The sequence below is a fragment of the Falco peregrinus genome, chromosome 1, assembly GCF_023634155.1.
Source record: "Falco peregrinus isolate bFalPer1 chromosome 1, bFalPer1.pri, whole genome shotgun sequence".
In the NCBI taxonomy this organism is placed as follows: Eukaryota; Metazoa; Chordata; class Aves; order Falconiformes; family Falconidae; genus Falco; species Falco peregrinus.
The window spans coordinates 45716392-45730375 of record NC_073721.1 but is presented as its reverse complement, the minus strand read 5'-3'; the positions used below and the strand labels follow the sequence as shown (position 1 = coordinate 45730375).

At 43.6% G+C, this 13984-nt stretch overlaps 2 protein-coding genes across 10 annotated transcripts in view; one reads left to right on the top strand and one right to left on the bottom strand.

Moving 5' to 3' along the window:
* The window catches only part of SLC31A1 (solute carrier family 31 member 1), a 27686-nt gene extending 27023 nt beyond the window's left edge, over nucleotides 1–663 (bottom strand). For 3 of the 5 annotated variants that reach the window (XM_055793618.1, XM_055793621.1, XM_055793619.1), the window contains exon 1: nucleotides 549–663. The gene's annotated coding sequence lies outside the window, so the exon portion shown is untranslated. The remainder of the gene's footprint in view (nucleotides 1–548) is intronic. The other 2 variants (XM_055793622.1, XM_055793616.1) reach the window with 2 other exon arrangements.
* The window catches only part of FKBP15 (FKBP prolyl isomerase family member 15), a 27687-nt gene continuing 14309 nt past the window's right edge, over nucleotides 607–13984 (top strand). For 3 of the 5 annotated variants that reach the window (XM_055793609.1, XM_055793610.1, XM_055793607.1), the window contains exons 1-14: nucleotides 607–757; nucleotides 2307–2416; nucleotides 2726–2816; nucleotides 3453–3522; nucleotides 4794–4868; nucleotides 5965–6063; nucleotides 6540–6689; nucleotides 7674–7742; nucleotides 9122–9265; nucleotides 9714–9859; nucleotides 10600–10648; nucleotides 11401–11520; nucleotides 11770–11869; nucleotides 12619–12722. In XM_055793609.1, the coding sequence (XP_055649584.1) occupies nucleotides 702–757; nucleotides 2307–2416; nucleotides 2726–2816; nucleotides 3453–3522; nucleotides 4794–4868; nucleotides 5965–6063; nucleotides 6540–6689; nucleotides 7674–7742; nucleotides 9122–9265; nucleotides 9714–9859; nucleotides 10600–10648; nucleotides 11401–11520; nucleotides 11770–11869; nucleotides 12619–12722 (1383 nt within the window). In that variant the 5' untranslated portion in view covers nucleotides 607–701. The remainder of the gene's footprint in view (nucleotides 758–2306; nucleotides 2417–2725; nucleotides 2817–3452; nucleotides 3523–4793; nucleotides 4869–5964; nucleotides 6064–6539; nucleotides 6690–7673; nucleotides 7743–9121; nucleotides 9266–9713; nucleotides 9860–10599; nucleotides 10649–11400; nucleotides 11521–11769; nucleotides 11870–12618; nucleotides 12723–13984) is intronic. The other 2 variants (XM_055793611.1, XM_055793608.1) reach the window with 1 other exon arrangement.

The following is a 13984-nucleotide window of genomic DNA, read 5'->3' as shown; positions in this document are numbered from 1 at the left end:
CACAGCAGTTAGCACGTCTCTAAGCTGTAGGAGAACCAGCTCTGGAGCACAAACAGCACACGTGTCCCCGACCTTCCCCACGTAGCCCCGGGCCGCAGGGTGGCCACCAAGCCACGCCAGAGCCACGGGGCCACCCTCCGGCCATGCCAGACATCCCCCGGCCCCCCGAGCCCCGGGGGGGTTACGGCCGCCCCCCGGGCTCGGGCAGGCCGGCAAGGACAGCACGGGGTGACCGGGCGCCCCGCAGTCCCCTGGGGAACACACCCGCTCTCCCCCGCCAGGCCAGGCCGGCAGCCCCACAGGGGCCGCTTCCCCTGCCCGGGGCATTCCCCTCAGCCCTCCGCCCCCCCCTCTCCGCCGAGGCAGCCCGGCCCCTCAGGTACCGCGGCCGTGCCCCAGCGCTGACAGGCCGCCCCCCGCCGCCTCACGCCCGGGACGAAGCCCCCGCGTCCCGCCAAGGGCGCCCGGAGGTCGGCGGCCGCGGGCCCCCTCAGGCGTCCCGGGGTGGGGGGAGCACGAGACCACCGTGACCCCGACACGTCACTCACCCCACGACCGCCACGAGCCCACGGCTCCGCCGCTTTGCCCCGCCCCAGTCCAAGCCCCGCCCCGTCGGTCCCGTCCCGCGGCCGGAAAGCGCTCCGCTGCTGGGCAACGCTATCACGACATCGCGGCCCGGTGGTGGTGGCGGGTCTGTGACCATGTTCGGGGCGGCGGCGGAGGAGGACGACGCGGATTTCCTGTCCCCTGCCAGCGGGTGAGCGGCCGGCGGGGCCCAGCCGGGCCGTCCCTCCCCGCCGCGGTGAGGGGGCGGCAGCCCCGGTGAAGCCCCTTTGCGGTGGGGGTCGGGCCCCCCCGCGCGGCCCAGGGCTGGGCCTTGCTGCTGCCCGGCCCGGTGAGCGGCGGGCGGGCCCATGGCCTGCGGGGCCTCCCCGCTGTGGCAGGGCCCTGCAGCCGGCTCTGCGGGGGCCTCCCCGGTCAGTGGGGGGGCAGCACAGGCGGGGGCCTCAGCTCGTCACTGGCTTTAGCGCCGGGTCTGGGCCCTCCTCTCCTGTCCCGCTTTGGGGGTCAGCCCGGCGGACCCTCGGTGTGCCCGGCGGGGCGGGGGGCAGGCCTCGTGGGGGGTGGCAGGCGGGCAGGCCCCGGGGTGGGGGACAGGCCCGGTGGGGGCAGGCCGGCAGGCGCGTGGGGGGGGCAGTCCCGGTGGGGGCAGGCGGGCAGGCCCGGGGGCGGGGCAGGCCCTGTGGGGGCAGGCAGGCCCGGCGGGGGGGGGCAGGCAGGCGGGCCCCGGGGGGTGGTGGGTTTTGTGAGCTCTTCCAACAGGGGCTGGTGGCAGGGGCACGGCAGAGACAGTGGCTGCCACCCCTCGCATCAGGCTGTAGGTGGGAGGCCCTGCAGATGCCAGGCTGGGGGCTGTTTAAGCAGCAATGGTTGCGCCGAGTATGTTCAGCAGTTTGCAACTTTTATTGCTATTTTAAGGTAGCACATCCAGTTTTCTTACACTGTGTAACTTGTTGCCACTTGAAGTTACAAGTGAGGGATCTTCAGCTGCACTCACTCCTGACCCTCTTCAAGAGGCTTCTGTTTAACAAGTCTTGTAAATTAATTCTACATTAATTATTTTTTTTCTAAAATTAATTCTAAACTAATGCTAAATTGTTTTAGCAAATGGTTGTTTTTTTAAGGCATCTCATGTAAAATACTGCTGGTCCAGTGGCAGTCGTATTGTCCTTTGTGGATTCTGCATCATAGTTTGAATTACTCACTTGTCCTGTGATAACAGTAGGTGAGCTTAAATGGGCTTAAAGCACTAGAGCTGTAAGCAGCATATCTTGTAGGTGTAACCTACTTGCCTGCAGCATACTTCAGGGAAGAGTATCTGCCATTTTAAAACTTAATGGGAGAATCCATTTCCTGGACATTTCAAGAAGAAAAAGTCCAGTGCTGAATGGTGGCACCTCTGTTGTCACATAGTTTTTTCAGCATTGTAACAATCAGCTATTTCATATGAGGGTAGTCCTAGTCATTGCTTTAAAGTAACTTCTTTTTTGGTGTCGTTTCAGTACTTGTTTGTTCCTTACAGTAGCTTTTGAGGAAATGAAACATTATTGTACGGTTTACCCCAGCTTCTTCATCTAAAAGTTCTGCTTATTCAAAATTAAATGGCTGTGTAGAGCTGCTTAACATGCATCCCTCGCTTTATTTCTAAAGTAATGGTAAACACTTTCTATTTGATACAATTAACAGTGTTTATTATCTATAAAGCCCATGTTAAATAAGGTAAAATAGTTTATTTTTCTTTCTAGTGCCAGATTGGCCTCTCTCTTTGGTCTGGATCAAACAGTCTCAAGCCATGGAAATGAATTCTTCCAGTACACTGCACCAAAGCAGCCTAAGAAGGCTCAAACAGCACCTGGTAAGTAATGGCTTGAGTCTGGAGGAAAAATCATAGCAGCATGTGTCTTGCTGCAAGAATGAGGGCTTTTGTGAATAACAGCAGTGCAAATAATTCACTTAGTTTTCTTGAATGGTATTATCTTCTAGTACCCTCCCTACAGCTAGCTACTGTAGTGGCCTTTGGTGAATTTAGTACCTTGCTTTGTTTTTTAATCTTCTCCTGGAGTTATTTTTCCTTGGGGGAACAAATGTGGCGTGGCATTGTCACTGTCCAGCAAGTGTGGCAGTTCTGTATCACTGACAGGCATTCCTACTTTTTACTTTTCAGCAGGTCAGGCAGCCCAGAAGGCTCCTGCGGCCCCAGCAGCTTCAGGAGCACCATCGGTGTTCATGGCCACTGCAGTTTATGCTTACCGATAGTAAGTGCGACAATGGTTTCCTGTGTGACCTCTTAGAGTCTGTGTCCGTGGGAGCTTAAGACCTAAGAGGGAAGATACTTTTGGATGAGTAGGAAGAGACCGTTGCTTGTAGATGTGTCTACATGGTAGAAATGCTACAAGTTGATGCAAGTTTCTGCTCAAAAGAAGTTTCAGTTACTGTGCTGTAGTTCTGGGTTACATAACCATCAAATAAATAGTATGTTCTGGCTTTGGCCGTTATAGGGAACTACGTCCTGGGGTGCTGGTCTGACATTTGCACTGTTTCCAGGCAGCTCTGTCAAATACTTATGTCTCATGCGTTCTCTCATGGAGAACTGAGGCACGAGCACAGAGTAACAGCAGTAAAATTCTCTGTCCACTTGAAACTGCCATCGCATGAAACATCACTTGTCCTGGATCTGTGAAAAGAACAGTTTTCAACTCAAATTCTGTAACATGCTCCTGTAATCTTCAGGCAAACAAGAAAGTTGTAATGTCTTTGAGCAAAGGAAGGCTGCCTAGCATTTTAGGCATGAGGAAAGGGACCTGAACTCTAAAGAAGAAAAGCTCAGCAACAGTAGAGAGAAATCTAAGACAGGGATGGTTCTGCAGCTGAATATCTCGCTTGTCTTCCAGTACAAATGGGCAGTACTTGAAACAAGGCAAGTATGGAGCAGCTGTAGTGGGGAACCATGCTACTAAAGAGGTGAGAAACAGTTCACTTTAACATTTTCGTGCCCAGAGTGCACTGATATGAGGTAGTGTTTCTCTGAGCTTGCCAGTATGCCTTTGCTTTTCATGTTGGAGTCTTAGTCCCCCTGCTGCTTATGCCTTCTCACCCTCCTGGGTTTTCTTATAGCTCAGCCATTTACCTTGGTGACATCTTTCTTTTCCCCAATCCATAAGTTTGTAAGATCTCTTACAGCTCATGTCTGAAATATTTTGCAATTTTTCAGGCACTGCACCTTTTCTGATGTTTCTGAAAGTGATTTTGATGTTTATTCAGAATGTCTTTGACAACTGGATCACAAATCTGTGTGTGTGGAAACCAATATAAAGCAAAATTTTGTCCAGCAGTAAAGAGATGCTTTGCTTAAGTTTTGTTATTTTGGTATCAAAAATACCTCTCCTTCCCACGTACTCCTCTAAGAGCATGGCACTGAGGTGCCCAGTAAATTGGTGTGTTCAAAAGATACTTTGAATACTCTTATCTGTCTTTGATGTTGGTATTTGTGGTCTTTCGTATCCCCCAGTTCCTAAGTCATGTTGTCTCACTAAGTTGTTTCTGCTTTGTCAGGAACCCCCAAAAAAAAAAAAAAAAAAAAAAAAAAAGTAGTTAGGTAAACTAATCCCCGAGTCACTGATCTGAAAAGTGTTCAGGTGTGGCATTTGTGGGAAGCTGGGAAGGACAGGGCTTGCAGAAGGAGCTATCACAGCCTTTTTCAGGCAACCTCAACAGCTGGGAACAGCGGATTACTCTTTCACCACATTGCTGTGTTGAGTGCAGATGCATGAAGGAAAGTTTTCCTTAGTAGATCATGTCTCGTAGAGCTAAATATGTCAATATAATGTTACATCTGCATTGTTTAGTACTTGGAAGGCTCCCTCCAATGTATTACTCAATCTGTTATGTTGTTTTATGCCTGTACACCACGTATTGTTTTATGTATCAAAGGGTTAGTGCACCTTCTTTTTACACAGTAACTGTGAAAAATACGGAACTAGTTAAAGAATCTTGCATATTGCAAAATAATGAGTTTGAATTGCTTGATTCCCTGCATACTTTTAAGCATTTTTAGTATGTGTTACAAAATTGTGTTAAGTATTTTTGCTGTGAAAAATGCTGCTGCAAAGTGTGTCTGACAAATAAATACTGTAGCCTTAGGCTCAGAATTTGACAAAGGACTTTAGAACTGAAGACATTTTGAGTTTCTGCTTCTTGTTCTTTTTCCCTGCCCAATGCCTTATGGAATCCAGTACAGGATCCTCCTTTATATCAGTCAGCAGCAACAGATCGCAACTGCAAGGATTCATTCAGGTTTCGTACTCACGGTAAGACTGGATTAGAAGAGTGTTCAGTGAACTGTATTTTTCACAGCAAACAGAAGCTGACTGTGAAATGCTTTCTTAAGTCTTAGTTTATAGCCTTTGAAATCAAACATCTGACTGACTGAGCAAGCAAGAGGTGTCACAGTGCCTGGGAGTGTTTTTGTGCTCCTCCTGGTGTGTGTTGCACAAGAGGCTGTTATATCTGCCTTTTGCAGAGCACTTTGTCAGTACCTTTCATAACTCAAGTTCGTACGCTGTAGGAGGTGTATTATTTCTTCTGGATCACAGAGGAGATGTTTTGAGTTTTGCAGTCCTACAATGGATCGAAACAGAACAAAATTCCTTTTGCTAATAATTTGTAGGTAAGTGGCTGAGAGAATACAGTTGAGCAAGCAGAAGGAAATGATAGCAAGGAAATGTTTTCTTTCAGAAATTTGACACTCAGCACTTTCCTGCTGATAAGAACAAATTGGAGCATTGTGAGGCCTAAAATGGAATCTCTGGGGAAGTTCTGTTTTCTGCCAGTTTTACAGAAATCTAGTGTGTTGATTTGCTGTTCTTACCTTGTCATCAGGTGACAAAAAATTTCTTGGTTTGATAGAAATAGAATTTTAATCCAAATTTCTGACCAGGATGCTAGCTTGCTCTTTAGTTTTAAAAACACATTTTGAAAGTTTAGCAGGTTATGTAGTCAGTTTCTGGTGATGTGGAATTTTAGAAGGGAGGAAGGAGTGACTCCTCCAATTGATTCTGGAAGTTTAAATAGAATATGTAGATTACTTACTCTGTATATGTTATTGAACATAGCTTTGAAGAAGCTTGTGAAAGCCTTTGCCATCTTGTGAAAGCTGCAGCTTATATGAAGAACTTGATATTTGCTCAACTATTTAAGTTATAATAATGCTTCTATGGCAACGAGCACATACATAAAAATGAATTTGTGCATTATGAACTTGGGTAGTAATACAGCAGGATTCTTCCTTTACTTCTTAATTTCATCAGTTCTTATTTAAGCTTCTTTTGAATGTGATTATTTTTTTTAATTTTAGTTGAACACATCTTTTAATGTATGATGTAGGACTGATTTCCTTTCCCACAGGTTCAACCCAACAATTACAGTGCATTCTATGATGATCAGAGACAAAACTGGTCCATCATGTTTGAGTCAGAAAAGGCAGCAATGGATTTCAGTAAACAGGTAACTACTTTGTGCAAGATACGACTTGCTGGCTTGTTTAGAACAACAGGCAAATCAAGACATATCTGAGAGCACTTTGTTTCTGAAAGGCCAGTTGTACTTTTTTACTGAAGTTCAGCTTTGAGTAACTGCATGACTGTGATCGAGGCAACTGCATGACTGTGATCGAGGCATATCTGTGATGAACCTGGCTGAGTTTTGTTTGTTAGATACAGGCCTCTGAGGCAGGGGGCCTTTTATTTCTGATGGGGTTTTGGATCAAGGTTCTCAAGTACTGTAAGACCAATGGTTCTGTAGAGCAGAAGGTATTTACTGAGCAAAATTCAGTGCAAGGAAATATAGAATGCCTCATAAGGGCATCTATAACCTGAGCTTGATCACTACAGTGAGTAATGCATACAATCTGTAATGAGTTGTAGTGGAACTTGGCCACTTTCTTTGAATGGCCAGAGACATTATAGGCTTTCCTTCTGCAGGTGTGCATTGCCAAATGCAACAGCTCCCCAGTGCTTGATTCGGTGCTCTACCAGGATCTCCTTCTTGGAGAAGGGCAGGGAGTAGAAGGAGGAGACTCTCTGGAAATTGCCTATACAGGTTGGCTGTTCCAGAACAATGGGCTTGGACAGGTAAAGACATTTCTGCTACCTCCTAATACCGAGTGAGTGAGTATGACAGTCCCTGCAAGGAACCTGCCACATCTGGTATTGGTGCTGATGTTAAAGATAGTTTTTCAGTCACTTGTGGCATCATAAGTGAAGTCAGATGTGTTATCTATAGAATAATAAGGGATTCCATTACTGTTCGGGGGAAAGTGATTGAAATACTTTTAACTTTCATAGGCACTCTCGCCCATTAATATTAATGAAAATGGTGAGAACAGACAATGAAGTTAGCTGTGCTCCTTTGGAAACAGCTTGAGGAAGTGAAAAGATAGGTCTTTGACACAAAGCACATCTCCAGATATTAAAAGAATGAGATTGCTTTTACATCCTCTACAGCTGTGTCCAATGGAGTTTGCTAATGAGCAAAATAAATGCTTTGTTTCAAAGTATTACCTTTAAAACACTTCTGGTTTTGCTAGTAGCAAAATTCATGGCAAAACGTTTTGCGTTTGCATCCATCTGCAGTTGAATCTTTTTGCTATAAAGAGGGATTTCGGTTTTTCACCTTTAGGGGATTTTTTTGTTGGTCTGCCTGACATGCTTCTCTCTGTATACCAATGGTACATAGCAGAGCTTACTTCTAATCTGAAATTTGTTCAGCTGTATATGTCTTGGTTTAATTTACAAAACTTCTAGACAGTTGTTTGCTGCTTGGTACACGCCTGTTGTGTAGTCTCTTGCTTGGCCCAATTCCATCCTGACCATCAAGCTCAAAGCAGTTTTAAAGTCTGAGTCTCCAGCTATTACTGACTTTGAGAAATTGCATTGTGCAATGGACTAGGAGCTGTAGCCATACTGTCATGCCTGAGAATTAGTTTTGGAAGTAGCAGAATGGGAAATAGCACGTAAGAGATTGTAGGAGTTTATGGAATGTGTAAAATACCATACAGAATTTTGAAACATTTGGGAAATCCATGTGTTTTTTGGTTTTGTTCTTCGACTCTCTAGGTGTTCGATTCTAATGTTAACAAAGACAAGCTGTTGCGGCTAAAGCTGGGATCTGGAAAGGTCATCAAGGTAGAACTTCTGGCACTTTCATTATAATAATTGAAGTCTCAGAGCTTTGAATTACTGACCATCTTGTTCAGGATTCATATATGCTATTTCTGTTTTTGTGTTTCATTTGATAGGAAACACTGTGTAACAGTGACTCACTCAAACTTTTTTTTTCTTAATTTGCACAATACAGCCCAGTCTCCTTTTCAGTGGCAGCATTAGAAAGAAGTTGACCTGTTTGGTAAAAAAGAAGCTTCCTATTTTCAAAAGCTGAGTTTTTCAGGAATTTTTTTTGTCTTTTTTATTTCTGAAAGTTACTTCATCCATTACCTTGTTCTTGCAGAACCCTGTTTCTAAAGGAGGATTTCAGTTTGAGAAGAACTTGAGATTCCTCCCCACTCACTGTGCCTCAGAAGCAGAGCATCAGATAAGCTCTGATACACCACCTGGGAGACAGGCATGTGGGAGGGTGAAGACAAGGGGCAATTTTTAGGATGGTATAGTAACAGACAGCACTACTGCCTAGAGTGGTTTTACCCTCTTAAGTCAAATTGTGAGGGTTTTGACTGTGTAATAATTTTTCAGTCCAGGTGGTGTGATACTCCTTTATGTTATTGTGTAAAATCAGGTTGTGAATTAGAGGTGCCTTTGTTGAAGACACTTTTATTATGTCAGTAATTCATACATGGCCTCTTAAAAGTTGTCCTTTATTGAAGATGCGTTATTTTTCTACTTTAACGTGTATCTTCTTATTGATGTTGCCTGAGTGTAGTAGTTATCCTGTTAAATGCTGGCATCCATTTGACAGTTTGCGTTGCTCTGACTTAGAAGTCTGCTTTGCTACAGCTATTTTCTGTGGGTGCTTTGTAAATCTAACCATAGCAATTCAGAAGTGATTTCTCAATTACGTGGAGTTTGGTTTTTTTCCCCACATACTGAGAGAGGTCACCACTGTGTGCCCTCCAGTCCACCTGCAACTACAGTATTTGTGCACGCAGCACAGTGCACAGTTCTTCTCTCCGGCATATTGGTGTGATCTGTGATAGCTGCTGAAGTTATGATATTTAAAAATTGAACCAGGTTTCTGAAACCACACGGAGACCTGGAAGCCTCTAGCCTTCATGCTAGAGATTGCTCTATCTGATTTCATTATGAACACACTGGGAGCTGCATATTTATTTATACATTTGCAATTTGTAACTGGCCATTATGATTCATTGAAAGATAAAGGTTTAGTGCTGCAGACTGAAAATGAATAGGATTTTACAAGAATCTCTCTATATGCGTATTGGAGTCTTCTATAACTGGTGCCTGAAGCTGTCTTAATTAGTGTAATTAAAAGAAACTGTAATGTCACTGTTCACACTGTTTTCTTGCTCTTCTATCTCTGAAAACCAAAGGGCTGGGAAGAAGGAATGATAGGGATGAAGAAAGGAGGGCGGAGGTATCTCATTATTCCTCCAGCATGGGCCTACGGGGCACAGGGAGTGGCTGGCCGTGTCCCTCCAGACTCGACTCTAGTTTTTGAGGTGGAAGTTAAGCGGGTGAGTGTCTCCCAAGCATTTATTTTACATCTGCTTTGTGGCTGTTGGGTGGCAGTGTTTGTATGCAAGGTGAAAACCTGTTGTTGGCTTGAGAACTGCAGCTCAGAAACTGTTATAAACCAAATACCTCAGGAAGATACGTATCTTTAATTTAAGAAACAAAACCAAACAAAGCTAAACCCAAAAAATTCCTCTAGGCTGTTTACAAAAACATATCCGTTCTAACTGCCTTGGGATCTTTTCATTGTCTTATTTGTGAGTCACTTGGGAAAATAAAATACTCAGTGAAGGATGACAGGATGTAAAGACTCAGCTTCTCCAGTTCTGAATCAGTTGTATGCTTTGAACTGCATGAGCTTGACAAAGGACTAGTCATCAAAAATAAACAAGTTGCTGAAAATTTTTTGGGAACCCAGAAAACGGCCTTTTTTCTTATATGCTTTTTAAGGTGAAGTTAGTGAAGGAATGCGCTGGTTCGGATGGACAGAGTGTTAGTTCAAGGGATTCTCCTGCACCTTCTCCAGTACCCAATTCAGACGGCTTCTCTGCAGATGGTGGTTTATTGCCTCCATCTTCGATACCTCCAAAGCCTGGGTAAGAAGCAGCACAGTTAAGACAACTTGCTGTATTAAAAGATGGTAGTGCTCATAAACGTGTGGCACAATGCTGCATTAACACATCATCTGGCAAATGTCGGTCCTCTGTCTGCCAGCTTAGAGCCGTCAGAGGCATGCTTGCTAACAAGACTTGCAGGAAATTCTCTGCTTGAATGCTGACTTTCAGATTGAAAGAAATGGAAATGGCCCCAGACGGAAGAATGCTCTATAGCCTTGCTGAGATCGAGCATGATGAAGCTGTATGGGTACTGCTGCAACAGCTTTTTCATATCGGGTGGCAGCATAGTCATAGGTTGGTCTTGGGTAATGGCTGTTGTGTTTAATTGCAAACTTTGCATTGTCATTTGTTCTTAAATTAACTAAATACATCAGTCATCCATTTTAGGGAGTTCAAGTTTAAGTGCTGCTCTTGCTGACATAAGTAGTTTATTAGACTTTGTTAAAATTGTACCAGAATGTGGTCATTGGAGCAATCAACAGAATCATCTTTCTGTTATCAGCTGTTCCACAGCTATGGAACTTCTCCATAATGATGATGTGAAATCTACAGCTAATGTTTCAAAGAATCTTCCAAAAGTAAGCTAAAAGAAATGCTCACAATATGAGAGAGAGCTTTTCCTTGGGGCAGGTGTATTTTGACGGTATATAGAAATGCAGAACATTGGATCCTGAATTTCATCTTGGTTGGTCTCAACATACACCTGTTTGGCTTTTCAGGGAGCCAGCTGTTCGGGCCAAGTCAAACTCCATCAGTGAACAGCTAGCAGTAAGTGGTGTTTTCTCCTGACTTATTTGAAGCCTTAAGTAGGGAAGCTTGGTTGGTTTCACCTTTGCATTCAGTATTGCTGAAGTTAAAGTGAACGTCCAGATGCTCTCAAATGTTAGGCTTACTGACAGCAGATCAGGGCCTTGTTTTTGAAGAGGTTAGCAGAATATAAGGAACCTCAGTCCCAGTTCCTACTTGTAAAAGCAAAGTTACTTTGACCATGTGGATAGTCAAAAGGGTAGTAGTCTTTTCAGATAAATGATTGTATTTAAAATAGATAACGGAGTATCTATTATCAGTTATCAGATAGCTTTTTTCTAAGTCTTGCTGATCCAAGGCTTCATAGGCAGACTAATTCATAAAGCACAATGTAATTGGGACATTCAATGTAAGTTTATATAGCTACATGAGAAGACTTCTTGTGTGTGCCTCAGGACAGAAAAAGCTGCTAAGCAGCTTCTTTAATTCACACATTTTCTTCTTGTTGCTGTGTTTAATGCAGGGGTAGATTTTTTTCTATGGAATGACAGCAGTGTCACCCCAGAAGAGGAGTATATAAGCAAGCCAGATTAACAAATCCAGTGTTATCTTGTATGCTTAAAAATTAGTTTTTCACATGGTCATTGAAAAATGAAAAGAACCAGAATTATGAAGTCAGTGATTTAGAAGAGTCTAATCTTTACACATTCTGTGATGTCTGAAAAGCCTGGGCTGAGAGACAAAGGAAGAGTAACTGCGAACATTTCTTTTAGAACCCAGATGTAGCAAAGGCAAAGCTAATTTCTCGGATGGCTAAAATGGGACAGCCCATGCTGCCTTTCCTGGCTGGGACAGCAGGTAGTCAACTTGACTCCAGTGACTCGGAAATAGAGGTACATCACCGGTCACATAACTGTGACTTTTTTCATGCTTTCTCTACAGTGTGAATTCCTTAAAGTGGAATCTGTAGCAATAGCTCTCCCTTTGTCCAGGGAAAATTACTCTTGTTTCTGTGGCAAAAGGGTTTAATGATTCCACTAGATGGTTCAGTTGGGTTAATTGGGTAACAGTCTGAAGTGATCTTGGGTTCAAACTGTTCACTTGTTCTTTAGCATTCATTGCTAAAACAGAAATGTTTTCAGGATCTAAATACACTGAGAGGGACAGCGCAACCAGTGGCTTCATCTGCTCTGAGACCGTCACAGCCATCTCACGCGGTACTGCCCACAGTGTCAACACAAGGTAATATGCTGGTGAGCCTGGGATAAGTATAATCAAATTTCACTTATTTGCAGGCTTGAATTACAAGGGCTGTAAGAACAGAGGATTCCTTTCAGGAACTGCAATAGGAGCTGACAGATAGCTTTTTCTAAGTCTTGCTGATCCAAGGCTTCATAGGCAGACTAATTCATAAAGCACAAGACTGAAGTCCTTGGAGTATGTATTTCTTGTGATCTTGTGGACACGTTGAGGAAGAGCAGCCACAGTCCATGAGCTGCTCTGTCATCATGTGTGCTGGGGTGGCACTGAGATTTCTAGGACGTGATTTATAAATAGAACTGTTGCAAATCCTTTCCCAATGATTTTTTTGTTTGAAAATTAAGAAGATAAGAGTGAAGGACATCAGAGGGCTGGTGGCTCTGGAATGGGCTTGACTTGTCTTCCCATGATGGAATAGTCATGTCAGCTGCTGGTCAGCTGAGCTTATGGTCAAGTCTGAGTAACATCCTGTGTCAGTAAACTTCAGAGCCACCTTTGAATGAAACAAGGCTGTCTATATGTGGCTAGAAGTGGAATTTTGGTGAAAGATTACTCTTTTCTTGACCTTTTATCACTCACTTGACTGGATTTAATTTTCACAAGGCTGCAAACAGGCTCATATTAAGTGTTTGTCTGTTTAGTGATATATTTTTTTTGGCTATTTCACACTGGGTGAGTTAAATTATTTCTGGCTACTTTATGGAATGCTGAATTTCCTTCTTCCTTTTCAGTACCTCAGGCATCTGGTCCTACACCCCCAGTATCTTCTGCTGCTTTAATACCTGCAACAATCCAGCCCCATTCAGCTCTGCCTGGAGGAGCACAGGGCTTTCAGGTACCAAAGTTAAATCAAGGAGAATATTGGTGCTTCTGTCCTTTCTCGTAAGTCTTACTGTCTTCTCTGTTGCTGGGAGCAAGGACTTTATAGCAGCCTGTAAGGATGAGAATCCCAGGCTGTTTCTGGTGACTCTCTTTGGCATTCTGAGGTTTCCATCACATGCTCTTAGCATTTAATCAGAAAGGGCTGATATTCTGTTTGCTGATGACTACTTAAAGTTGAGCTAAGAATTAACTAGACTTTGTTTCTTATCTGATGTTGAAGTAGAGAAAATAAAAACTTCCAAGTACTTGTAGAGCACATGAAAACAAAAGCATTTTAGTTGAAATTTTTCTTGGTTATGGTCTCTTTTTCTGTGGGAGATTATTCACACACTTAACATGTTTGTGGGTCGTGGTTTTTCATCCAGCAAAATAATCCCATTTAAAAGGCTTGTGATGGTGTCTGCTTGCTACCAAGGAAACTTTGGGGGCTTAACACACAATGCATTTTCCACATCAGATAGTGAAGACTTAGTACAAAGCTATTGTACAAACAATTCTGTATAGTCTAAACTCCAAGTTTCTGCTGTCTGCTTCGTGTAGTTATTTTCTTTTAACCTATTTTCTGGGGCTTCTGGAAATCAGTAGCCTATGTCACATAGTTGCATTATTTATTTTGAAAGGGTACAGGCAGAGGAAGAAAACGTTTGATAATGAACAAAAAAACCTATGCAACAACAACAAAAAAACCAAACCCAAAACAAAACCCACAGAAAAACCCCATACCAAACCCAAAACTGTTGTGGCGTTGCATTGCTTTGGCTTTGCATTTTCCTTCTGTTTAAAATTAGGAAGGTGTGGCAAATAGCAAGATAAAAAAGATAGGCTTTTCTGTTTGTCGAAACAGAAACCAGTCATTAAAGTGCAGTTTGAATCTGACAGTGATTTGGGTGTATTGTTTTGAAAGTTTGACCCTGATGTCCTGAATTTTTCTAGAAAATTGCCCCAAGTTGTACTGTAATTTTTTTTTTTTCCTTGCCTGAGAGAGTAAATTGGTCTGGGTGAGGTACTTATAGCATTTAATGCGATCTTCAGTCCATTTCGCTACTTCTGATGTTCACTGAGCAGTGAAGTTGCAATCAAGTTGTGTTAGACTTTTAGAGCCCTTCCTAGGAATAGCCTTGTGTTCAAGTTAGCATAACTTCAGTGTGAGCTGTTCACATGCTGATCTTTGCATCTCACAAACGTAAGGCAACATGCTTTTGCTTTTAAACTTCA